This window comes from Anopheles funestus, chromosome X (genome assembly GCF_943734845.2).
Source record: "Anopheles funestus chromosome X, idAnoFuneDA-416_04, whole genome shotgun sequence".
NCBI classification, from domain to species: Eukaryota; Metazoa; Arthropoda; class Insecta; order Diptera; family Culicidae; genus Anopheles; species Anopheles funestus.
Genome location: NC_064597.1, coordinates 16,980,149 through 17,007,656, shown reverse-complemented (window position 1 = coordinate 17,007,656; position 27,508 = coordinate 16,980,149). Strand labels below are relative to the sequence as shown.

The window sequence follows — 27,508 nt, the reverse complement described above, 5'->3', positions numbered from 1 at the left end:
TAACCATGCGGACGGCATAAAATGTTCATATGGGCTAACTGAAAGAGAAAGCATGACGATAATGCCTTGCATAGACTTTTATTTTCCTTAACTAGCGTTTTGTTTACTTTTTGGGATCTACTTTTTCGTTCGACTGTGAAATTGTAACCGGATTATCTGACATTAAATTAAAAAAAATGTCTGAAACCTAAATAAAGGTTGATTTGTATTAAATCGAACAACATATAACTATTGGCAAATCCATTGACACCAATTGCTTTCGTCTAGTAACCTCATTTGAAATTAAGGTTTTACTTAACAGAAACGTTTTAAATATTACATTAATAGAAAATTGCATGAACTTACATGTATTTAGCTTTATTAAAGAAATGTTAATCAAGAAAGTGATTTTTTATAAATATCCAAGCTTAAGAAAAGGTGGTTTTAACATTATTTCGCATTTGTAATCTTTTGGTGCACAGAAGGCTTCGTTGTTAGATTTTGTTAAAGTCTATATTCCATCTCTTTCTAAAGAGAGCCATCAAATCTCTCGTTCTTTTTTGTTTGTTAAGAAACCGGTCTCAGGGCTGTTTTGCATCGAGTCTTTAGTGTGAGTGTTTCATCGGTGAAAAATGCTGGCTCACTGTACGGTGGGTTGGTATTTGTGAATTCTCTGACGGATATAACGATGAATCATTTTCGTCAGATGTTTGTTCCTAGCAAGCTTACATATGAAAAAAAGCTTTGGTCGTGTGCAACCCTCATGGCGTGCGATTCCGCGTATTCTCTCGAGTGAACATTTTGTATATGGCGCAGTCTTATCGCAGGTTGTTTGTGTTGTTCTATTCGTTTGAAAGATTTTTAAAAAAATCGTCTATTTTGCTGTTCAAATTCTAAAAAGGTTGCTGGTACACTTCGGTCATGGTTTTAGCATCCATTGGAATCGTTGTCTCTGTTTGTGTGCGTACGTGCTAAGCGGAGTGCTGTGTTAAATCACATAAATAAATAAGAAAAACTGAAAGGGAAACACATCGTCAATTCGCTTTTGTATGTAAAACTGAGTTACCAACATCAGTGGCAAAATCAATTATAGAAGAACAATAACAGGAAACTAATTTCGTATCAAAGCAACAACAGTTTTGCAGGTGTTAAAAAGTGTAAGCTTCCTGAAAGCAGAGCGTAAATTGTTAAAAACTCGTATTGCTGCACATAGGTAGGTCACCTTTCCTAGTGTGCGTAGATTTGCTGTGGCTACACCAACACTTGCACGTGCCTCTAAAGGCCCGAAAGTGATCAAAACGTTTAAATATCTAAAAGAGGCGAAAAAAGGCAAAATGAAAAACCACAGCAATATTGCATCAGGTGCATACGAAGATCATTCCCAGTTCGATAGCGATGAAAGTAATCACAGCAATAGCGACAACACGCAGAACAGCATTACAAGCACCGCTAGTGGCGGACATCAACAAATGCCCCCGGAAATTCCAGTCGCCGGTGGTAATGAAAGTGGTGGTGGTAACCTCAATAAACAACCAACTACTCTCGATCTTTCCATCAACGCATCAACGCAGGCACTTTCCAATATCCTTATTCCTAGACCGGTAAGTATCTTACTTTGCTGATATAATTACTATACAATTATTTATACAATAATACAACACAATAAAAATATCTTGTTTTATTTATGGAAAATTCGGGGGTTAGCCATTAAACATTAAGTAAGCAAATATTATTCATGCGAATTGACATGTTTGCCTAATGAGCAATGATTGTAAACCTACGTGTATGAAGATGAAGGCACACGAAATGAAATGCGAACCAGGAAGTCCACAGCATTCTAGTAGCAAAAATGCATTAGTTTAAAAATAACTTCAATTTATCGAAACCTAGACAAGACGTCATGTTTTAAAGTTTTATTGCTTTTGCTTCTTTTTGTGGCGCGCTCAAATATCGAAGTTCTTCAAATGGCCATCCTTACAAGTGTATCGCGATATGCTTCTACGCACTGTACACGGTCTTGATGGGATTTAGATTCTGTTTTGCACAAACTGGGCCCTTCATTTTTCGTATCTATTCTCTCTTCTTGGCTTTAACGACCTCTAAGGTCACACTGGCCATTTCTGGCTTATTAGACTTGTTTTACCACGTAGCCAGATAGTCAGTCCTGGCTACGGGGGGACGGTCCGGATGGGATTAGAACCCGGTCCTGCCGTGTGGACTGGCGCCGTTTATCACATACACCACCGGGTCGTCCCAATCTATTCAATTTTATTATCAATCAATGCGTATCTATTATCTTAAATATTTCGATGTGTTAGAGTAGATTTGAACGATTTTAAAGCATGTCAAAGCATTATGCTCTACGGATGAAGTTTAAATCAGTCTGTTTTTGAGTTGATAGTATTATTTCCGACAAATTGTATTGTAAATTGGTTACGATGGAGCGATTGGTTGTTTCGTCCACATTTACAATGTCACAAGCAAATTTGTCAAAGGGGCCAGGTTACCAAAGATTTCATACGTACAAATTCTATTTCTAGCAAGTTGACCAACGGGAAACATTTATAATCACAGAACATTGAAATCTGAACTGTTCCTTTTTTTATGTCGTGCACACACTGCAACGTCTTGCTCTTCTTTAATAAGCATTGTTTGATGAGCACAACCTAAACTACAAATAATGTTGTCGTTTCCAAAACGCAACAAATACCAAAATGCTTCATTTCGGAGCATGGTCTGACCTCGGTAATTCTACCTAATTTATTTGTTAGAACATTTTTGCTTTATAATGTTTATACGCGACGATCCGTCGGGCGTGAAGCGACGGTATTCACAACCTTCCGTCTGTCGTCTACCGACACGCCGAGATGTCGTCATACTCGTCTGCTATTGGTGCAGACACAGTTCGCGACTATGCCTTTCCGAGAAATTGGTTCTCTTTTGTGGTGCTCTTGATATCGGTACTCATTGGCTGGTCGTTCGAGGCTTTGAGTATACTTTTGTGAATGGGTCCTATATGTTGTGCCACTCAACCACTGCATGGCGCGATGCGTCATCATTATTTGGTTGGTTGGAATGGTGGTTGGTTGTATTTTTCTCTCATATTTACAAGTGACGTCAGCTCTGGTACGTAGATTGGTTGGATTTTCCATTGTCTGTTGCTAAATCTTTTTTTCTTATTACCATTCATTCGGCTACAATTACATGTAGCACAATGGGGCTTGTACGCTTGTACTACCACGTCGATACCGAGCGAAATGGATTGATTGTAGTAGTTGTATACAGTGTATGTGTACGAAAACGGAAAACATTAACGCGAGCTAAACAAACCATCGAGAGCGGAATGTTGGTGGAATGTTGGGGTCTTCTTGTTTATTGCACTCAGGGGCTGAATTCGCAGAAAATCGATGACTAGGTGAAACGCGGGCTATTTTGGCGTTGATTTGTAGCTCGCGTTCAACAAGTTTTGCTCTTCCCGTTTTATTCGCGGTGTAGAGTTTAACTTAATGTGAGTGGTTTCTATGTGTTGCATTTACAAAATGTATGGATAATTATAAAGTGTGCGTTGGATAACAGGACAAGTTAAGGTAATATTTCGATGTTTTTTATGCTTCGAATTATTGTTATGGTTTTTTTCAAAAAATTGCTTTACTATGTGTTTGAAATGTTGTGTACATATAATATGTTTGAATATTTTTATACTGAGATAATCAACAAGTAGTAATAATTTCAATACAATTTAAAAACAAAACCTTTCCCAAATAAGCGGATAACAGAGACGTAAGGTAGAATTCCTTTTGTTGATAAATATTAGTTGATGCTTTTTTAAGCAAATCGGTTTTATTTAACTTTCTAGTTTATTTGTTGCAAAAAATATCTTAATTTTGTTTTTGCATATTGCATAATTTATTATTGGTTAACTTTAATTTTTGTCGTTATCGGTTTTGGTAAATAATGTCTGCAATCCGCTTTTGTAAATGTTTTTTTCGAGTATCACGGATAATCCGTTACCCTATTAAGTGGAAGCCGGATAATCGAAGCTTCACTACAATTTAATATAAACGAAGAACACGAAATAGTCGTGCTATATAAAAAAATGGGGGAATATTTTGCATCAATGTTATTATGATCAAACATGTTGTTTTCTTTAAAAATACTGAACAACAAATTTCATGTTCAATTTCTGTTAAAAAAAAGGAAAACAAATGTGCGGGAAACGATACGCAGATAGTTTCGGAGAAGCCGAATTGGGTTTTCCAAAATTCCAATTCGTCATCATCGTGTGTGCTCGGTTAGCTTGTCTTCCTTTGCTTCCTTGGTTTTCTTATGCTCTGGTTTGCTGCAAGTTTATATTTGTCGGATGCCTTCGTGAACACGGCATGTGTTGTACAAACTACCCCGACACGATAACTACAATTTTATCTTCGTTAAAATATGTTTTTTTTTGCAAAAGAACACAAGTAAAAGTGAAATAATGAATAATGCGTTTGAAGTATTACAATTAGTTATTTGTACTCGACTTATAAAGGAAATTATTTAATTCATAAATTTTATTATTTCACCACCAACACCAGAGGAACATTAACCAGATCCACATTTTATAGAAAGACTTTCTGTAAGTGTCAATGGTCTGTCCCGGGGGAGTCCCGGTGGTGTATGTGATAAACGGCGCCAGTCCACACGGCAGGACCGGGTTCAAATCCCATCCGGACCGTCCCCCCGCAGCACGGACTGACTATCCGGCTACGCGGTAAAACAAATCTAATAAGCCAGAAACGGTCGGCGTGACCTTAGAGACAAAGAGCCAACAAGAGAGAGATAGAGAGGTCTGTCCCTACCGAAATGAAAGAACGTCAGCCAGATTTAGCCGCCCATATTTGAAACAAAACGCCGAATAGGATAAGTTACTTAGAAGCAAAGAGATCTCGATAACTGCGTATGTTTGATGAAAAATTTAAACTTTGAAAAAAAAAAAACTGTTTGACCTACTTGCGATTTTTCCAACGGCAAAATGGGTTAAACTTCTGCGATAAAACCTAAAAGTCCCTAACTTCCGGTCGCCCGGGGTGGCAAAAAAAACAAGATGATAATTTTTTTGCTATGCTCAATGGTCGTTTAGTTTATTTGTATAGGACCATAACACATGATCGGTCTCGAGCTAATGATGAAGCATCGCTTGAAATTGTTTTCAACGGATCCCAAGAGGCCAGTTTTCTTATCATTTACTGAGAGGAAGTGGCACCCAATTTTATATTCCCTTTTTGCCTCGCTTCTTTAACACTGTATGGTACAATTTACAAAACCTAACCCAACCCAAGTAGTAGGTTACCGACTGAACAAACGCAAACCTTATCGCGAAAGCTCTTATCGTGTTTTTTTCATTTGACGTTTGTATTCTCTTTCTAGTATAAGTGTGTCCTATTCTTGAACAAAGTTGCACAATTTTATCACTTAAAGTCCAGTACTAGATGTCAAGCAAATACAGTTTAGTCATTTCCATAACGCGACACTCAAATGCAAATATTGCCTATTTTATCAATTCAAATATTTGCAAGATCGTTTATGAATCTATTTATTTTTAACGCACAGCACATTGAAATACATGATATTTAGAACAATCATACTTTTTTGATAATATCGAATACGTGAATAATTTACTATACGAATAAACGAGAAAAGATAGTCGCATGTCTGTAGTAGTTTTAGTGGAGATAAGAGTGATAACTGATAGTGTGTTCAACTTGGTAGAGTTATAACTTTGAATGTTTTGACCTCCTTTTTCTTTCTGGCTTCGCCTGTTTCCCGTGTATGTAGTAGAAATGGGAATAATAATTCGTTAAGGTGAGTTAACTTTATGACTGTCTCTCTAAAGAGCAATTCTTGAATATAAAATTCTTAACCAGGGATTTTACTTGCTAATGAGTGTGTCAAAGGTCGCCACAAAGAATCGTGACTCTTTTAAGGATCAAATGATACTTTGACAAATCAAATGATTCTTTCAGGTTGCAAGTAGTAGCAAGGCCGCCAGGAGTAGCAAGTAGCCATAAAGAGTCACGACTCTTTAGAGAGTCAAATGACACTTTATTCTTCACTTCTTCAACCTTCACTTTTCTTCAATTTCACATTTCAAAATTACTTTGAATGAGTTACATTGCAAAGGAATTATAATAACTCATAAAGATTTAATTCACTCATTCATTCTCACTTCGTTTTGCACATCACTACTATGTAGGAACGGTTCCCTCGGGATTTGCTACCGGTTTTGGCGTGTACAAGATCGTCGAGATTACCAGTACATTACCACATTACTGATACAGGGTCGGGTATAGTGAGAATGTAAATTGCCGAACGATTTAACATGAATACATGGAACTTGATAATTAACATTTTCATTCAAATTTATAACATTTATAGTACCATTGTTTGCAACAACATTGTTTGATGTAATATTACTTAAATGTACACGAATTCCTTATTTTAGAGTAGCAACTACGTCAATCACAGTGAGATGCAGTTTTGTCTAATGCAATTTATTACTGCAGAACCAATTCGTTTACGTTTTTTTTATTGTCCTAACAGTCTTCGATGCTCACCTCCACAGGAAGTTGGGGTTTTTTTAGCAATTTCATCTCATAGGCACGTGACATCTTGCAGAGTTGCACAAATTTGATGATGCGTTTGTGTTTGTAGGAAAGCGCTACTGTACGAAAGTCTTCCGTAGGGAGTGAATAAAGCCGTTTGGGGCAGGTTGAAATCTACACATTGAAGCTTGAAATACGAGGGGCGGTTTTAACGATAGACATATTTACATGGGATGGAGCAGTTTTATGGTTGAAGAATTCATAGCACCGTACCGAGAAACAGTTTTTGGGGAATTCCCAACACGTTTGCGGTCACGTCCAACAACCAACGGCACTCACAGCGACTCGCAGAGAGAAGGAATATCAAGATCATTGGTTCAAATGAGTGTTGCTATAACTTGCATTGCCAGAATTCGCTTGTCCGTAATTTTGAAATATCCTTGTGGATTTTTTCATGCGTGTGTCCATTTCTGGAGGTGCCGGTAAAATTCGGTATTTCGAAACGTTGCAAACCGTGGTGGGAAGAGGACACTCAATCGTGCGATTTCTCCCGCCATTGCAATGTGGTAAGCTTTGCTGTAACACCACAGCAGAAACAACATCACGTATTATCGCGTTTTGTTCGCTACAGTCACTCACAGCCACAAACACACAACGCGCGAGCGTACCCACAGACACGCACGCACGAAACATGGCACTCCTGTTGAGACTAATGCGTGAGTGCTTTATATAAAGGGCCAGTTAACATGCCGTCACAGTTTAGTTCGTAAACAACCGAGTGACGCACGGGTTCAAAGCACGCGTACTACGCGTACTGGCAAAAGTTCGCTTTCGAAACAAAACCATTCCATTTTGCGCTATCAAATCATCGATAAACAACACACCAATCAATTTTGCGGAAGTTAAACTTGGTGACAAATTGTGCTAAAGTGTCTGCGTGCCAGTTTTGTGTGCGTGTGAGTTTTTTTCGTGACGTTGTTCAAGCGTAAGTTAAACAAACAGGATGTTTCTTATCAGAGCCACGACATTGTAGTGGTTCGCGGAACATTAAGTGCGATATTTTCAACGTTTATAAACGCCATACGGGTTTCGTCATTTATTGGGACAGCGGAAATTTATTCTGGATTTCGGCTGCACTACAGTGCAATGAGTTGTTGAACAATTTAAGAGACGCAATTGAAGCATTTTATTGTGCATCGTGCATTGGTCTGTGATTGATCACTGGAAATAAATTGAGAAATAAGTGTTTCATACGGCAAATGCCCCGATAGTAGTAGCGGTAGTGAAAAAAGTTAAATCATTGGAAAGATCCGGCTATTGTCTTAGCCTACTTCCAGCCTCTGTGGACTCGTGCAAATCTGTGGATTTTCACAATATCACAAAACCCCGAACCAGCACGTGTGTGTGTGTATCTTTTTCTGGCCGCGAGCACTTTGAAACACTGTCAGCCGACCAAATGACGAGAGATGATAATGTGCTGCTAAATGATGTTTACTTCAACGCGTACAACACCAATCCACCGCTCACACCGTTGACACCGATAAGTAAACTCGTAAGTATACGAATTTGCTAGCGACGGATACACAATTCGGTTGCGTTTGGATAGTTTAAATCCAAGTAGTGTTTGGAAAGGGGAATGGGTCGTTCTTGAGCCGTACCACCCAGTCCTTGGAATAAATGTGTTTACCAACATTGATCATATTACCCTCTTTTTTCTGTTTTTCGCAATTTTTAATTATCTGTTTACTTCAAACTCTTATCAATATCTGTAGTAAAAACATTCGTCATCACTCTTCCCCATCCGCTTAATCATCGTCACAGTTCTGCGTGTGATGCGATAAAAGAGTCGAATGGGGAAAATGCCCATGTTAGCTTAAATTTCAACGTTATCGCATCTTATCAATAACTGATAAACCATTCGCTAGTTTTTTATTGCTTAACTTTCAATCGTTTGTGTGATTCGATCAGGGAAGCGAATGACAGGAACTTGCGTTCTCTGTTTTTATGATACGAATGATTTTATGAATATCAAACAATTCTTTTGCTACATTTAGATGTATCAAAGCTAAGTAATCTGAATATCTCATCTAAGATTTACCGGAAAACATAAATGCCTTGTGAGGTACTGTGTATTTTTCTCTATGAAACTGTTAAACTAAACTAGATTTATAACAACCATTATAAGGTTTTAAAGTCCTATTGATTGCTTAAGCTTTTCGTAGAATTTATTGCACATAAAATTTTTCATTTATGTTTTTCTACAATGACAGGTAAAAAGCTTGTGTACATATAAAATACTATATGTGTACTACACACGTGACAATTATGAACGAACCACAGGTGCCGGCTTCAATTGTTAGTAGCTTCTCGTCTACACACACACACATACACACACACACAAATATAGATGACGTACAATTAAGTCAAACCTGTACGAGACGTGGCCTTCGGTCAACACAAAATTGGTTACGTGGATTGGCGACCACACTCGATACGTTTCTACGGGGTTTCCCGGTGCTTCTGGATATTTGTTGTTGTATCCGTCATTCAAATTTTTTTTTTAATGTTAAAAACGAAAGCTTAGCATTTAAATTTGGTGCTTCATTTATTTTTTGTATTTCAATCGTTATTGGTTGCCCTGTATGCTTTACTGAAGTTTATGGGAGCGATTGTAAATTCGAAAACAAATACAAATTATTGGATGCCAACGATAATTTAGTTTAGATTAATTAAAAAAGTAATAAAAATTAAAAAAAAATCGAAAGAGGAATCCAGCTTCGGGGGGGAGGGACCCTTTCCCATTTATTTTTGCTAATAAATATATAATGTATGCAAATGGAGGTTTTTTACTTGGTCATTTACTGTAGTAATAGAAAAACACTCCAAGTTGTGCTAAATTTTGAGTATTTATTTTTCAAGTGCTTTATTTTTTATATATTAGAGATAGAGTTTTGCAATACGTTTATGCGGCTTTGATATCATTTCATTTGCCTAGTGTCCGGAGTAACAAATTAGGTTTGCAATGAACTGAAAACAGACAGCCATAACAGTGTTGGAGCGCATATTTGTCACGTATTTGCGCACCGTCAAGGTCATGCAGGGTTACTAAATGGTGTGATGAGAAACGGTGTTGTTGACGGCATGTATCACTACCACCAGTGCAGCAGCATCTATTGGATATTACTTGGAATTGCTTGATTAATCATTAAAACTTATTCTTAACATACATTGTTAGGTGCATATACATATATTGTTGTAATATACAAACGCTAAAGGAATGATGATCAGTTTACGGTCATTCATACATTCATTTATACCTCTTTTGTTATCGAATATAGCAAGCTTAAGAATATTCTAGAACAATTTTTTTTCTTCTTCTGAATGTAACTATGCAGACAGATGCGGGTTATCGCTAAGAATTCAAAGCTGCAACAGTATGGGATATGACAGATAAGTCGTGAATGTGACCTCCTGTAGCTCTTATCTAGTTGCCAACGTTTCAGCCATTTTTCTGCGCTCTATTTATTGCGCTGTGTTCGAAGTCAAGGAATTGAAGTTAAATCTCACTCGTTCTTGACAAGATTAAAATGCTCTACTTTCGAATATCATTCTTGATCGTTTTCTCCTTCGCCATTGTGTGCGTCCATTATCTTTTTTGTTATTTGTTCTACATTGGACAGTGTGGCACTTTTTAGTACGAAACATATCCAATGCGCAAATCAAATACAACAGTATAAACATTGAACAACAATGTCTCTATACGTGCGGAATCGTGAAAATATGATTACACTGCTTTTTTCTTACATTATATTCCCTTTATTGATAAAATGGTAGTCAGTACGCATCAAACTGGAGAGGACAAAGGCTGGTTGGGAACGCTTCCGTCGATGGATGATATAGCGCCACTAGCGGGCAAGGAGGAGCACAAAGATACGGAACAAATTGTTGCTCGCCGTAGACTAAGTGTGTGCCATTTATCATTTCTTTTGTGGAACGCAATCGTACGACAATACTTTATGTAGAAGGGTATGTTAATATTCTAAAAACCCCCTGGCAGGAAAACGATCATCACGACAACTCTCTATAGAGTGAATGCACATGCAAAAAGTGTATGGATTCCGAGAATAATAATCATCGGTTTATTTAAATTGATTTATAGTTGTATGATCTGTTTTGAGTGAAGATGGTAGCGGCGCCGATCACTACACGACAGGAGTGTGGATCAAATCCCATCCGGAGCGATTCTTGAGGTTGTAGTGCCACAAAAGAAGAAGAAGAAAATCTGCATTTCGTTCGTCCTTTTCATAACGTATTCTTCTTCTTCTTGGCGTAACGACCTCTGAGATCATCCGGGCCAATTTTGGAACTAGACTTATTTTTATCACGTAGTCGGATAGTCAGTCCTTGCTAAGAGGGAACGATCCGGATGGGATTTGGTCCCCGGTCCTGGCGTGTGGACCGGGGCCGTTTATCACATACACCACCGGGCGCCGCACCTCTCATAACGTATTATATGTAATGCATTTTATATTTAATGAAATATAGTTCTTTATATTCTCGTAAAAATTGCCAGACCGTTCATCTGACTAAGCTAATGTGTATTAATTTAATAAAAAAAAATCTTGTCTTGACCACGCATGTCATAGGTAATAACTGTACTTTTGGCTTACAATGAAGTAATATTATCGTCCGGTTATTATAATAGGAAAGGAACGCATGCGTTACTAAAAATCATGAAGAACAAAATTATATCATGTTGTTTATGATTCTATCATGGTTCGATTTGATCTCCTACTAACCGGTAGAAGATAGTACGTACGATCTGTTACCGATCGTGAGGTTTAGGAAAAGTAGTAGCTATTTTTTTTGCGATTGCTTGATCAATCGTTGAGCACAACACCCGTAGATAAGAGAAATAAGAGAGCGCTAGACTGTGAATGATGAAGCGAATGTTTTAACGCGGCTGCGCATAGCACGGTTTGTCCTGATCGCCCTTTCGTCCATATGGATATACCGGCGAACTCCTGTGTGCGTCAGTTACGAACTCGAAATACGACGCATCACCAGTGCGCTCCTCGCTTAAGTTATTCAATTTTGAATTTTTCCTTAACGGGAATCATTTTCTTTTTTTACCGCAAATGTTTTCCGGTTTTCCCTTCGTTAGTTGTGCTGATTTCATCCTGTTCGGTTTTTATCTGTTTACTAATTTTTTGAGGGAGGTGGCGAGGGTTGGAAAAAGGACCATTGTGTCGTGCACCAATCCAAGTACATCTGAATGCATAATCTGCTTCTGTGTTGTATTACCGCGAGGAAAAATGTACATACAGTGCGTTAGAGTTGCAACAAATCTTACTTTTGCCTATAGGAAGTGTTAAGTTTAGCTGTTCCGGAATGTTTGCTTTATGGAAAAAGCGTCTTAAAATAAAGTGCACATCCAACTAAGCGCGGCGCGTGTACAATGCCGATACACACTCAATGACTATCAGTAACTTCCTTCAACCACAAACTTCTTTCAACAGTATTTTTTGCTATACTCACCAGTTTATGATCTTATCTTTGGATCGAATCCTTGGGGAATGTGTATGTAAACAGTACAGTAAAAATATTCCCCTAAGGTGTACGCATTACATGGTGCATTCCTCTTGGGGTGGAGTCAACCCTTAAAGGAAGTGAGCGTGTGAGCGCGTTTATTTATACTTGTGTACTTATTAGTGTGTATGCAGGTACGAAAAAAAGGGAAATTTAACTACAACAGAGAGACAGGGAGAGAAAGAGTGAGAGACAGTGAGAAGTAATAAGAGCAACAATCATTACTACAAAAAAAATGGCGCGACGTTTATTTGTGTGTGTGTGTGTTTTTTTTACAAACACGATCCTATAGTACTTAGTAAATTTTGTAGCTTTGTATTTTTTTACTTTAAACTAACGAACTACGGATAATTTTTTGATCGCAAAACAAAGAATTTGTCTAAACGACCCAAAGTTCGCAATGGTAAATCGAAAATGGCGGCCGATTTTTTTTATCTTCCCGTGCCAGTTTTGTTGTTGAGCGCAATCATAATTTATATCTAGTTTAGCTGTGTGTGTGCCATACGTTTCTTGCAATGGTTGCTTCAAGCTTAAATTGCGAGTGGAGGAAAAAATAGTATATAAATTTTTCATACAACCAAGCTAATTTCGTTCGGTGTAAATTCGTTTTTGATTAAATTATCACTTAACGTTAGTTTGCTGTAAAACCAAAACGGAAACTACGATTCGTACTGTTAGAGCAATTCTTTTTGTTTTCAAACTCTTTACCCTCACGATGGAGGTGCAAATATTGTGGTAGTGCTGAAATAAGAATAGGCAAACGCACCAGTTACCGAAGAAGAAACCGAATCTAATCGAACACCTCCCACCGCCTCTGTTTGTTACCTTCTAGGTGGAGAAAAGCTGCGCGCGCTGGTTGTGTGATTAAATCACCTTTAAAAATAAATTCTCACTTATCTTCACATATTCTACGCCCTGTCGCACAAACCTCGTTGGATTTTTTTTTGATAGACATTGTCTACCGTTCCATAAACCGAGCCGGTTAAGCTTGTGCCGGAAGTGGATCTATCAAAACACTGAGTAAATAGGTTATTCTTATACAAACACATACACCAGCGGAAACATTTTCTGAATTCTAATGTCCGCAATGGTGGTAGTTAGTTTGGATTGCTAGTAGAATTGTTCAGTTTACGCATTCTGCAAAAATACCTTCATATTTGCAGTACAGTCGCTAGCATTCCTTTCCAAGCAGATGGAGCAGTTGGTTGAAGGTAGTTTCGAATCGCAATGAGGACCAAAACAGGTTAAAGTGCAAATGAAATGGCGACATGTCTATCAGCTTCTAATAAACAAAAATAATAAATTCGCTTTTCGTGGTCAAGTGATTGCTTAAACACGAACCAGCCGGGGGGTTGCGTCAAGCATTTAGGAATAATAAATGCTAATAAGTTGATTAAACATGACTCTTGTTTTTTTAATTCCCAGAAGAAGAAAAAAAAAACGAACCTAATTTAGAGACATGGGGTACAATTGAATTTATTCCAAGTGAAACATCAATATAACGAATGTAATTTTTAAACGAAAAATCCGAATGACTAGTTGAAAGGTAATGCCAATTTGCCCACTAGCGACGGTGACTACGATCAAATCAACAAACGTGAGGTTTATATCTTAAAACAAAACGACCTTTACACGATCATTGAAAATCTACGAAATACGACAAAAAAGTAGTTTATAAAACGAAAAAAATAAAACAAACAATCCAGTACACGAAACGTTCAGTTTGTGGTTATCACGGAAACAAAATGGATGTCAGCGAATTTGCGAATTTTGTCGCAAGGGAACTGCTACTAGAACAGGTTAGCGAAACGGGTTGCATTTTATGTATGTATTTTAATTTCCAGATTGCAAATTTTTACAACGCGTTAATGAGTGCTCTTAATAAGAGAATAAGAATAAGAGACAATTCTGATTAAGGCATTTTAGTATGCACTTAATTTAAGTTATAAATTTAAAAAGCTAAGTTGTGTTTTGATAATGAATTTGCATTGATTATTCTTGGTATCTTGGTGTACAAGAGAAATACCATTTTATTTAATTTCTTTACGATTATGGAAGTGTAGAAAAAAGCTTAAATTTAATTAGTTAGTGTATAAGCAAGAAATATTTTTTTTAAACTTTAACGTTTTTGTTTGATTCTCTATTTCCAGTTCGCATCATTCGACGGTATTGGGGTGCATAGCGGGGTGCCGACCCGCACCACACCAACACTGACACCAACCACGCTAAAAAACATCGAGCAAACGTTCATGGAAGCGGCGAGCGATACGCAGATAAATATACCATACCAGGCGGGATTCGTGCCACCGTCCTATCCGATGGAGGATCACAGTCAGGATGGAGGTGTCAGCCAAGAGTCACTTAGTTCCACCTCAAACGGTTCCTGGCACGTGTCGCACGGTTACACCGGTGACGATCTCGACTCGAAATCATCCGCATCGTTGGAACAACCTTCATCAGGTACGCGCAGCCGTCGGTCCGGTTTTGCAGCGGCAGGCACAGATGAGAATGCGAAAAGCGAATCTGGTTTAACCGAGGGTGGGAGTGCGTTTGTGATTGATTCATCCGCTGGTAAGGTGTCCGGTACCGGATCACGCAGTGGTGGCGGTGGCCGACGTAATGTCGGTGGCCGGCGTCCCCACAAGCCATCCAATCTCACGCCCGAAGAGGAGGAGAAGCGTCGGATTAGACGCGAACGCAATAAGCAAGCGGCTGCAAGGTGCCGAAGGCGACGGGAAGATCATACCAACGAGTTGGTGGATGAAACGGATCAGCTTGAGAAGAAGCGCCAATCATTGGCACAGGAAATTCAGCAACTGCAGCAAGAGAAGGATGATCTGGAGTTTCTACTCGAATCCCATCGCGAGCACTGCCGCCTGCAGGCTCGCCGGAGCAGCCCAATCGACCTGAAACCAGCGGAGATTGAGAACATTGCTACGTTCGTGCCGCCAAAGATCAAAACCGAACCCGATGAAGAATTTGCCCACCAGCAACAGAACCAACACCCGAATCAGCTTCAGGAACATGTGGTCACTGCTGTTGAACATGGGACGATTTCCAAGAAGTATGTATCGTTCTATTCACTCACGCACAATTGTGTATGGCCGAAGAAATGTGAAATAGATCTATAGTGTAATTATTTTTGGTCCTTAAAACAATTCATCAAGCTAAAAGCTTGATGGCAATAATGCCAAGTGAGTGTGGTACATCTTTCTTTTATAATCTAATATAGCTCTGTTTCACAATCTTAACCTTTACACTACATACCGATGAGATTCGAATATTTTGTATTAATTGATATATTTTTCATTGCGTTCGTTCAATTTCAGACTAAAACTTTCGAACATACATAGTGACAGCCTCGAGACACCGACACCAATCAGTGCCTTCGCTCCCCTTGCTGGAATGGGACTTGCGGGCAGCAAACCATCGACAGTGTTTGGCAACAGTGGCCGTCCAACCCGCCCAGATAGCTTGGATGTGAAATCAGCCGCACAATACCCATTGCATGCCAGGAGTGATGCGGGTGGAGCTGTTGGAATCACAACTCCCTCGAGCGGGCTGTTTAACTTCGACAGCCTGATGGAGGGTGGAACCGGACTCACACCGATCGCAGCGCCCATCCCACCGAATCGGAATCCACTGGAGCTTATCACACCGACCAGCACAGAGCCATCGAAGCTATGTAGTCTATAGTGGCATATTTATATAGTACACTACGCCATGCGCTGATTGCATCCGCCCAGTACAGAAAATGACGACTTGTTGACCTTGTTCTTGTATGCGAATCATTTTACTCCGAACTAAGTGCAGTGTCTTGATCGCGGCGCCAACAAAACCCTTTACATAGTCCTTTTTGGCTGTATTGTTTAAGGAATGTTTTTCTCCATGAATAGTATAGCGGTTTTTTTTTTATTTTATTGAGGTTTAGCAAAATGGGGAAAAATTAAGAGTCGTGTATCTTCTTTTTTAACCGCCCCAAACAGGGTATATGAAATATTTTCACCTCTTGGAAATGCTTCTCGCATATGAGTTTGAAATAATAAGCATAATGTGCATATTTGCATAATTTATTGATAGTTAACAAATATTCCTATTCTCCCATTCCCTTACTGGTGTTAGAAGGTTGTTATCCCATTACTGTGGCGTTTTGTTTACACCCAAGCTATAAAGCCAGGCCAAAGAGCAAACGTACTCTAGAAGCAGGATCAGGAAAATAGGGGGAGGAAAAAAAGTTATTGTTATTACGTTTTAACAATATATTTTTGCGAGATAAATCATTTTAGAGCAGTGTGCAGAAGCTTACTAATTTGCATAACAAGTCAACAAGTTTGAAAAAAAATTTGATTGATTGTTTTAATCTTTTCTTGCTCTTTATCCCCGATGCATGTTTAGTAGGCAGCACCATAATGCTCAAAGTATGAATCGAAAAAATATAAATATGTTTTTGTTCAGCCGCACGCATGAACATGATTCACAGCAATTCAAACAGAGAAAGCGATATACAAATGACATATAATGACACGAGTAAGGATTTCCAACGAGTTAGATACCTCGGTGTATTGCGATATATCCAACGAATAGTGAGAATGGTGATGTAAAATAAGTAACCCAGTTTAATCGGAAATGCGACAACAGTTGATCTATGCGAATTGTAGTAAATGTCACAGATACGGCAAAAATTATTTTCTAACAAAATCAAATGTTTTTTTTTGTTTTGCATATGTGTGCAAACTTTACTACGATTATGTTGAGTAATCTGACATTTGCAGCTTTAGAAACATTTGGTACACACTGTGTATTTGCAGTAAGTAATAGATTTACATAACAAAAAACAAAGTTAATACCATTTTAACTAACATGTGGTAAAACAACGAATACAATGGAAAATAGAAATGCAAGCAAAAGAGACATTTTACAATATGTGAAGCTGTTTCCGCATTTGAGCTTTTTTTATGTTGAATTGTGTATTCCAACATGTAAACGGTAGTGTATATAAATATTGTATTTTGAAGAGATGCGAGAAAAAAAATCAGTGATAGGTAAAACAAGGCAAATTCAGTGTAAATGCTAAATTTAAAGCCAAGCATGATTGTGGCGTTGGATGGTATATAGATGATATTTACACAAGTTTCTATAATCTTTACTCTATATTATACAACTATGCGTAAGTTGTGTTATTCTGACCACTACGGATACATTAGCCGAAACGATCCTGTGTGATCTCAGTACAGAAATTGTTAAATTCATTTTCAAAATTTTGTTTTAATGTAAAACCACGCAACTTTGGACATATACATCGTATAAAAGAAAAATTAGTTTTTTAATTTTTGTTCAATTTAGTTCAAATGACAAATTTTTTGCAATATGGAATAGGCAATCAAATAAAAAGTGACTAAGAATCAAACGCGCTTCTCTGGAGCTTTCATTAAGGATAAACAGTTGACAAATTATGTATCGATTTTGATTTTAGGTCATCCGGAGCAAACGGAGAAACAAAGATTGCAAAGATGTTAAATGGATTTTCTTTCAATTTTGTAAACATTTTTAAACTTATTTGTTTTGTACACACTTTTACTTTGTGCAATTAAATCTATTGAAAATAACTAATAATTGACTCCATTTTGATTGTTCAGTACTGAGAAAAGCTACTACTGAATGTCCATTTCAATCACTTTTTTTTCGTGTGTTTGCTGAAGCATGCGCAATTAAGATGAGAATCGATACGTTTGCTCTTCATTTCTTTGGTAATGAATTACCACCAAATGTAATGGATTGATTGGATCGTTCCACTTACTGATAATGATGACTGACTTTTGCTTTTTGGTATTTCTCGCTTTGTCTCTAATAATATTGCGATAATACTGATTGACTAATTAGCGCAAACTTTAACGACTCATTACACGCGAGCAAAACATTAAAATTATATATTATGTGTTGATATTGATAGAGCTGATGTACTGGCTCTACTTCCTTTACGTTATGATCATCATTCTTCGACAACTCAACCTCTTCGTGAATGAATGAGTTTTGTTCCGATGGTGTAGCTGGTAGCGGCCTCATGGTCTTATACGGCAGGACTGGTACCATCATCCATTGCTAACTCATCTGATATCAGTGATAAAATCAAGTCTATTTAACCTAGAAATGGTAAGCATTACTAAATAGGGGTCGCTAGAAAAAGAAGGTAAGAAATAAGTAAAGCTTCACAGCAATTTGTTTGTTTCTTTCATTTATACAAAACAACAGGGCTTGCATCTGAGCCGATTGGAATGGTTCTCTATTAGAAGTCGAAAAGATTGCGAATATATAAATTTAAAATTTATAACTTAACGATCCTTAAGCCTTATTAAATTGCAGTTAATTAATAGATGAATTAAATGCTAGAACCATTTCGTTTTTTTCGAGTTCTAATTTGTTTCACCCTTTCCGACCAGTTCGGACTAAGTCCTAACATTTGGAGTATACGATTAGTTACAGTATTTTCTGGTTTATTGTTTTCCACTTACGCTGTTTTACTTTTTTTAAAGACGTTGACGTGGTCGTGCACTGTTACTTTTAAAAGTTTGCTAAGGTGCTTGATTATTAGATTTTAATTTTACTCTATCTATGATTTTACGAATCGATTACTCTACCTATCTAGAATTGATTCATCCAATGCGATGTCTAGACGCATCATTGGGCAAGATAAAGCCCAGGAGAGTAGAGGGGGCAACAAAAACACATAAGGAAGGTGAGCCAGTACACAAATTCTAATGAACGATGGGAAGTAAACATGGTCATAGAAACACACTTTTTTTCGAACAAATCGATATCGATCGAAATCGATCGATCGATTCGATGGTTTCTAATAGTGTATCGAAGTAATCATGGTTATTGTTACATTTTTTTTCTCGAAAACTGGCATCGGGAATTTTAGGTAAAATGTATTACTATTCCGGTAAAAAGAAACGGTTTATGGTAACATTATCACAAACTGTAGATGATTTCCTCGCTCTAGTAAGATTTACATTTTGCGTAGAAGCATTCATGGTAGGGCTGATATAATATATCGCACATTTAAGATCAAACTTGACAAACTTGATGCTTTTAGGGTTTGAAAGAACGTGGGTTATAACCGGGGGACTACTTTTGAAGGGTTTGCATTGCATCTTTTTTACACGCAAAATGGTAGGTATTAGGTGTGCTTCGGTTTGTAATACATGTTCAAAAACGCATTATAAATAGAAAGAATGAAAAAATCTGTTCAATTGTCTCTCACTCATTCATTTTTTGTTGTAGTTGATTTTATTCGCTGTAGTTTTAAAATGGGAGCAACAAAGTAATACTAGCAGATACTGGTTTTTGGTAGATAGTGCTTGATAGCCAGCCATTATAGCTTATGGATACCGATAAGTGTTGGCCCCTGTCTGTTTTATCAAGCGAAGTAAAACTACCTTAAACAAAGTTACCATAGCGATACGTATGTCAAGATTGCCACTGAAGAGGAACAACTGAATTAATGTAAAAAAAAGAGACATCCTAAGTTTAAGATAATTATTTTCTCCTGCTGGCATCTATAATCAATCAGCACGGTTCATGAACGTTCCCAACAGCACGTGACAAAGAAACAAAGAGAGTAGAAAAATGCAAGCAAAGAACAAAGGCAAAGCCAGACTCTATTATGCTTTGGAACTAAAACAATCATGTATGGAAAGGCGCTGTCGGTTCCAAAAAAACGCTGTTTCAAAATTGCATTGCGGATCGATCGGACCGGCACAGACAAAAAGGAGAAAGTAAAGTGTCGGGGACCCCATGGGACCAACGTGGCGCTCAACGTGTTCAAAGAGCAAGCATATAAATACAAAGGGAGTAGGGATTTTTTTCTCATCTTCGCCTACATTGCTATAACCAATCAATTTCGCAGATTACAATTGCTTCTTACAGTACAAAACAGTGTGAGGAATATGCGTTTTTTTTCATTTCTAGTAACGTGTAGGAGCAGTGTGAAGCCTTTGGAACCCTTTTACGATCCTTGATTTTTCGTGAAAACATCTCCAATTTGCAAAATCCAACGATCAATTAGACCGCGTTTAACCGATTTCGACGCTATAAATTCGTATATTTTCTATTAAAGCTATTCACTTGTCTTGACGTAATTTATTTGTTTTGCCGTTACGTGCATCTTGTTTCGCGGTATATTCTAGGTGTTTTTGTTACATACATATATTCGGCTTCTCGATCCGAAGCTAAACCATTCACGATCGATATCCGATCGAAATAACTGTGTTGGCTGAAATGGTCGTTTGTTTTGTTTTTATTTAAATATTCACTAGAATGCAAACTTGCATTTCACATGCATACGCAAAAACAATTAATCTTCGATACTCAGTTAAGTTGGTTTAAACAAACAATAAAATACACGCACACGAACGAGGCAGCGAATAAACATTATGTGGAATGAAAACTACAGAATTCGAAATGGTTACATGTTGCTATAATTTTACTCATTTTGAAACGTCTGGTCACGCTTCAGAAGACTAACATATACATCTTCTGATACTTATGAGTATCCAATTTTGTATATATGAAAGACCGGTATACCCGCTACATTGTTTCGAGGAATTAAAAGAAGAAGAAAAAATAACAAAAACCCAAGGGAAGAGACCATATCACCGGATCATCGAACATTGCACCGGATGATTGCATCGTATCATTCTGGGGCTTATGAAGATCTTTTAATTGTTATCATCTAAAAAGGCTTTTACGAGAATTTCGAGTTTTCTTTTTACCTTCGTTACGCTTCACACTGTTCCGTATAGAAAGTGCAGTCTTTTTTCAGCACACACCTGCTAACTATGTTATATGTTATGCCCGTTTGGTATTGTTTTGCTTTCCAATTACTACTGCTGTACAGCATCACACCTATGCTTTTCGGCCAGTCATTACAGCAAGACCTAGTTTAACGATATAACGCTGTATTAGTCGACGCGAATCGTATTACAACTATGGACGACAACATCTAACATCGTCCACGATTATCGCAACAGTAACGACCAGCTGTGTTCGCGCGTTACGTAACATATAGTAGCCGGTATCTGGATGAGCCAAGATGACAACGTGCTTTCGGATTAAATTTTTTTGGCACCTAACTTCATCGGACCACCGCCAGAACCGGTGCGGGCAGCTCGCTTTGCCTCTAATTCGCGCTGTCGCTGCATTTTCTTCTCCTCGCGCTTTCGACGCGCTTCATCCATTTTCGCATTACCACCTGGGTCGCGCACGAAGCAGCAAAGATAAGAAAACAGAAGCACAAGGAAGCTTTATGAGACATTTATCCTTTTTATGAATAAATATAATTGAACAAGGAGAAAATCGTAAACAAATCAGATAAGAAAAATAAAGAGCTCTAGATATATGGTATACACACCTATAATGTTAAAAATCGACACGGTGTGTCGTGTAATATGTTAATAACATAATGAATGATTTAGAAACGTAAAGATAGTATAAATTAAAGCACTCGGTTGACTGAAACTGTAATTAGCCTGTTATCTATCGACTTGCCGAACATTATTTTTCGTAATACAAAACTAGTGTTCAATATACCATAAACAGAGCATTGATCGATAACTAATGCATAATTGAAAACTAAGATCGATAGAATAAATATATAGAAAAATGATAGAACGCCCAAGCAGTATTGCTACACTAAATAATGTTTTTTTTTATAAAAATTTGAAACTATCAATAATCGATTATGAAAAGAAAAATTTCACACCAATGAAAGAAAAACCAATATAGAAATTAATGGATATAATAAAGGTACATTTAAAACGCTACCATTATTAATAAGGTGAGATGCATTTGCTAGCGAAATTTTGTAAAAGATGACATCAAGAGTGGGTTGTAAGAATGTGTTTGTTAAACAAAACTTTTCTTCCGTTGAGGCTTCGAATGGCTGACGACTAGACGACAACGATGGTGATGATGATGGCGATGAAGATGAAAGTGGGGAAGATGACTGACAGCAATCTAGTTAGTAGGATATATTGCATCCAAAACCAGCTCAGTAACCCTTCCTTCGATTGTGAAAATGGTTTCGCCGATGCAAATTGTGCACAATATCATCTGGGCACGGTTTCAACGAGGGGTTATTTTTTTATTGTAGCAAATAGCAAGCAATGCGGAGCAATCATGAAGAGAAAGATAATGAGACGATAGCATTATTGTTAATCGATCGTTAGGTATGATGAACCCGAACAAATATTACGCGGGGAAAGGAATAATACACGCAAGTTACAGACATAAAGAGAGAAAAGAGACAGAGAAAAGACAGAAAGAAAAATATTACATACAAAGGATAGGAATTTTGAAATCAATTCCTGGACATAGACAATATGTTCGGGTTATGGTTTTCAAGTGTCCGGTTTACGTCTGGTTCGAAATATGTTTCAATGGGATAGTTTAAAAGAAACAAAAAGAAGAAGGAATTTTATAGCGTATTAAATTTGTAACAAAAAAAAAACACTCACCCGCATTTGGTTCGTCAAGTGACTCAAATTCTCCGTCACCCCAACCATCTCCCGCACCTCCCCCGTTGTTCCAACCGGTCAGTTGATTGCTGTTGCTGGTGCTAGTATTAAGCAGGTTATTCATGTTCTTCAGAGCGATCATTTTGCTAGGACTGCTGATATGATTCGCCATGCTGTTGATGGTGTTGTTATTACTGTTGCTAGTGTTGGTACTGGCACACGTGCTACTACTACTGCTGTTGTTGCTATTAGCTTTTACCGTGCTGTCGGTAACAGATGAGTTGGTCGTATTGTTTGTTGTGCTATTGCTACTGCTGCTGCCGCCTCCACCCCGACCCATATTGAAAGAACCACCGCTGCTACTGTTGTTGATCGAGGATACAACGTTAGGTAAAATTGCGGACGGGTTTGCCATGTGTGATGCTTCCTTCTGCTGTGCCTGATTGTGTTCATCTTCGTCTTTCTCATTCAGCTCGGTTTCATTCTAGCAAAGTGTATTGAATGATGTTAAAATTTCTTAAAAAATGAAATAAGTTAAGCTACACATACCGGATCTTCTTCGAGGCTTCCCCAGTCTTCGTTATCCCAACCATCACGCATATCGTTGACGCTACCGATCATGTTTAAGTTCTGATTTAGTTGATTAGACGTTCCTGCCATTGGACTGCTGGGATCTTGTGAAGTCTGGATACAAGCGATACAAAAAAAAACGGTACATTTATTTTGTAATAATTATTGCATCAATCCTTCCTTAGTTGCGATGGAATATTGTTACTCACATCCATATCGCCCCAATTCTCTTGGTCCCAATTATCGGGCCCATAATCGCTTGCTGAGGCAGATGTGTCAGCGCTCTCATGTTCCAGTGAGGTCATCGATGTAACACTACTGGTGGTAGTTGATATACTGCTACTTGAAGGTTGTTCTGTTAATTTAGGGTAAAATATAATTAATGATAAAAGTGATAATCGTCGTATGAAATAAATAATACAACAACAATACGTCAAAACAGGATAAAGAAAAAGCGATCCTTTTTACGCGAAAATAAATCAAACCACGATCAAAAAAAAAAAAGGGAAAGCGTTGCCCAAGCATGCACAAAAACTACTTATTAAGTGTAAAGCAGGGTTTTTGGGTTGAGTTTTTTTTGGTGGTTGATGGTTGTATGGTTTAAGAGAACGGTGTAAGGCAGCAGTTTGCTACATACCCAAAGAAGCAGGTTTACTCAATGTTTTACCCGTTAGTGGTGGCCTCGGTCGGGCCGTGTCACTTTGACTGCGGTAGAATTTGGCGGTAACCGCTGTTACTGCCCAGCCGGCCCATGTCGCTGCAGCATTCCCCAGCGACGGTGTTGCTGTATGCACGTCAGCCTCTGTTATGCGTAGCATAGGTATGATATATTACAATTAGAGCACATTAGATACTATAAAAATACAACCAAGCAAATTTACTCACCCATACTCTCACGTAGGCTTGGATCTTCTGATACCTTTTCCAGTTTGCCTAGAAATCCACGAAGTGTTTTGAAGGCAGGATCGCGTACGGATTTTTCGGGGTCCATTGTGAGCGGACATAAAGCGGGTAATATACGAATGGCAACCTCGTTCAACAAAAAATATTGCTGCGTAGCCGCAAGAGCCAATATTCCTGCCACTCGCGACGGTGGGAACGGATCGCGCATTGCTCGTATAAATGCGGAGACAAGGACGCGTTGTCGGACCTGTGGGAAATTACGTAATGGTCGGTAAAATTATCAATATCAATTATCAATGTTGAATATGTGTTGCCCATTCGATAAGTGAGTAGTATTACCTGTGGATGTAAATGCGGCGCAATTTTACCTAGACACACCGTTGTATTCGTCCTAATACCACCTTGATCATCTCGTGACTGAAGTCGAGCAAAATGGCGCAGAACTTCAACATTCAAATTGTTGTAATTTAGCTTTGGTGCTAAATGAATGATTGACTATTGCAAAGAAGAAAAAAAAATAAACACGTACAAACCATATAGCAGTTGAAGTCTATATCCTATCACAGTAGCTTACTTTCACCGTTTGTTCTCTAATTGTCGGATTGGTATCTAGAAAGCCGTGTGCGATTTGGGGAAAGATTTGATCATTCACCACGTTGGGCTGCAAATGAGAGATAAACAAATCGAGTTGTTGCAACAGCCGGGAGCGTGTGACGCGATCGGTCGATGCGAACAACTTCACTACACATGGCACTATACGTTTCTGATATTCTGCTTCATCAAGTAGACGTCCCAACTGCAGTATAGAAAAAAGCATGCTTTTAGCGGAATGGAACGAAACCAAACATTGTTATGTTACCTTGAACATCGGGGCTAACACCGCAGATCCGGCATCACCATACTCATAGGCCGTTATTAATTGGGGTAGAATTTTGTGCCTACAAATACGAATTTTTAATTGCCTCAGTTGTCGTACTTGAGTAGCACTAAATGTGTTTAGTCGCATTACATACCTGCAAACATTATCAGGGAAATTATCTATCTGTGCTGTAAGTGCGCTAAAAAATCGCATTTTTTCCACTTTATCTTTTATCTGAATTTCCTCCAGAAATAGAAGCGAATCCACTAAATCATTCTTAAAAAATCCACCGGGTTTACGGCATTTGGTAATAACATCAGCAGGATTTGGTCGGCTAGCGGGAGCAGCGCCCACAAGCTCGCAATACAAAGGAGCTAAAGATTTTGGGATCTAAAACACGATACAGAAACCAAACAGAAAATTAAAAATTGGTACACAACTGAATGCCATTATATCATTACTCCTTCAATGTTTTTCAGGTTTCCTCTCGTTTTTAACGGTCCGTTAAAGGATTCCCATACCAGGCAGCCAAGACCCCACATATCGCTGGAGCATTTTGTTGCTGTTTTCAGCTTGTTTGCGTCACTCTTTTCTGGTGGATCGTAAATTTCTAGTGAAGGTGGTATTTTGATCGGTGGTACCACCGGTAACTCTGTTGAAGAAACGTACTCCAGTCCACCGAGCTTCCATTCCCCTGATGTATTAACAAATACCGACCATACGGAGACATTGTTGTGTCGCAGGTTACCATCGTTGTTAAGAAACGATAGCGCGCGCTAGAAAACGAAATAGAAAAAAAGGTAACATTAAATTTATGTGAATATATTGGAAAACACGGAAATTGTTTACATGCTAGTAGAGTCTATTGTTTTTTTATGTATAGCTGCATAATATTAATATTAGTAGACAACTGCACGGCGCTAAAGAAAGATGTGCATTTTGTCACATTGTCAACATTCCATTCCATATGGCTTATGTAGCACACACACGTTTCATCACATATCAATTGTGTAAACATTAACACTAATACATTTGGTAAGAAGGAATTTGCGCTGTTCTGCACATCTTTATTATGCAGCTATATGGACCTGTAGATGATGTGTGAGTATGACAAAGAGTAATGCATTACCGTGATTTGAAAGATACCCCAGGCCAGATACAAGTCCCGTTGAGGTCCTTCAGCCGCTAACTTGCCGATGTGCGTACCCAAAGGTTCGACAGGCTCGGTGGCTACGTATAGTACCTTATCCGTTTCCAGACTATCTAGAAACTGAAGAATGCTGGGATGGCGCAACGTTTTCAGTCGTTTTAGTGCGGCTTTTGCTAACTCCAGCTTGATGTCTGAACCGTTCTTGATGTCATATGTAAAGACTGACACCTCATCATTGGATCCTTTCCGTTTGCCACGGTGCAGACTCCAGATGCTTTTTGTGTCAAACTGTTGCACTTGATCTCCGATTTCATAAGGAAAGTCTTTAGAGGAATCGCGCGAGAAAAAAGACCACATAACGCACGCAAGAACACGGGTTCACCAGCAAACCGTACGGAATTGTTAATCGGTGTCTTTATCGGTTCCAGCAGGAGCACCGATACGGTGGTGCAGTGACGGACGCTTTCGCTTCCGCAGCCTTTCACCACTGATAACACAATGCTTCACAATCGGTTCACTTCAGTCCGGTGGGGAAGTTTTATTCTAATGATGTAAAAATTATGGTCGATTGCACGGACTTTTCGCGTAATGCAAGTACGTTTCGTGTTTTGTGTTTTCGCAGTTTTCCCTGGCTACGGCGAACATGAAAATTTTCTGGACATTTGACAGCTAGTTCATAACAACTCGTTTGCAGCACATGGTTCGTTTCTCCATACATACTATCACCGAACACGGCAGTTAAATTTTTGTGAAAACTGACTGTTTTGATCCCCAAATGTAAGGTTAAATTATTTATATTCTTTAAATATTCTAGAGCAATTAAAAGCCCAAAACAAAGCCTCTATAAACCGGAACACAACAACAACAACACTGGAATGTTCGTATCGATTGCATTCGTTTATATAGACGTATAAACGCGGCGTATGATTATATGCTTAAGGTATAATTATACGTCGCATAATAATTTGATACACTTTTTTACAACTACTAGCATTAAATTTGAAATTATTAAGTTAAATGAACGTTGTGATATATTTTAAAGCTCTTTCACATGTTTTCTTGAACCATTAGCGCTCGCAAGTTATTCCCTTTAAGAATATTTTAAGAATATTGCCCAAGAAGAATATTTTTTAAGAATCCCATATCTATTGTGTGTGGACATCGTTTCTCGGTTGTTCATGCATTTTTTATATAAAAAAATAAAGTTATGAAACGTAGAATCATCGTTGCTTTTGCGTTATTGTAAAATTAATTTGCTTTCGGCGTCAGAATTTCCGGTGCTGCTCTTTTATTTTATGGTAAATGAAACATGTTTTATTAAATATGATTAAGCATATAAAATCGTTGTTCATTTTTTTGTTAG

The 27,508-nt window shown here is 38.1% G+C and overlaps 2 protein-coding genes across 10 annotated transcripts; one reads left to right on the top strand and one right to left on the bottom strand.

The window, feature by feature from the left end:
• Positions 1 to 697: 697 nt before the first annotated feature.
• On the top strand, positions 698 to 15,918 carry LOC125775024 (transcription factor kayak). 7 transcript variants are annotated; one of them, XM_049445471.1, is made up of 4 exons: positions 11,581 to 11,719; positions 13,578 to 13,948; positions 14,300 to 15,213; positions 15,479 to 15,918. In XM_049445471.1, exons 2-4 carry the CDS (start codon positions 13,895 to 13,897, stop codon positions 15,843 to 15,845), a joined length of 1,335 nt encoding a protein of 444 aa, XP_049301428.1. In that variant the 5' UTR covers positions 11,581 to 11,719; positions 13,578 to 13,894; the 3' UTR covers positions 15,846 to 15,918. The 7 variants fall into 7 exon arrangements, with proteins under 7 accessions (XP_049301379.1, XP_049301389.1, XP_049301428.1 ...); XM_049445460.1 differs by having other exon boundaries at positions 13,575 to 13,948; XM_049445442.1 differs by having other exon boundaries at positions 11,581 to 11,742.
• A 2,696-nt stretch (positions 15,919 to 18,614) lies between these two features.
• On the bottom strand, positions 18,615 to 26,822 carry LOC125774830 (N-terminal kinase-like protein). Of its 3 annotated transcripts, none has more exons than XM_049445115.1 (12): positions 26,125 to 26,821; positions 25,457 to 25,771; positions 25,150 to 25,385; positions 24,996 to 25,074; positions 24,711 to 24,932; positions 24,476 to 24,631; positions 24,119 to 24,383; positions 23,871 to 24,035; positions 23,443 to 23,588; positions 23,213 to 23,347; positions 22,664 to 23,147; positions 18,615 to 21,399 (listed from the first exon to the last, which is right to left on the bottom strand). In XM_049445115.1, exons 1-12 carry the CDS (start codon positions 26,500 to 26,502, stop codon positions 21,260 to 21,262), a joined length of 2,721 nt encoding a protein of 906 aa, XP_049301072.1. In that variant the 5' UTR covers positions 26,503 to 26,821; the 3' UTR covers positions 18,615 to 21,259. The 3 variants fall into 3 exon arrangements, with proteins under 3 accessions (XP_049301072.1, XP_049301082.1, XP_049301092.1); XM_049445125.1 differs by having other exon boundaries at positions 23,901 to 24,035; XM_049445135.1 differs by lacking the exon at positions 18,615 to 21,399 and adding an exon at positions 21,491 to 22,259 and having other exon boundaries at positions 26,125 to 26,822.
• Between the last annotated feature and the right edge of the window lie 686 nt (positions 26,823 to 27,508).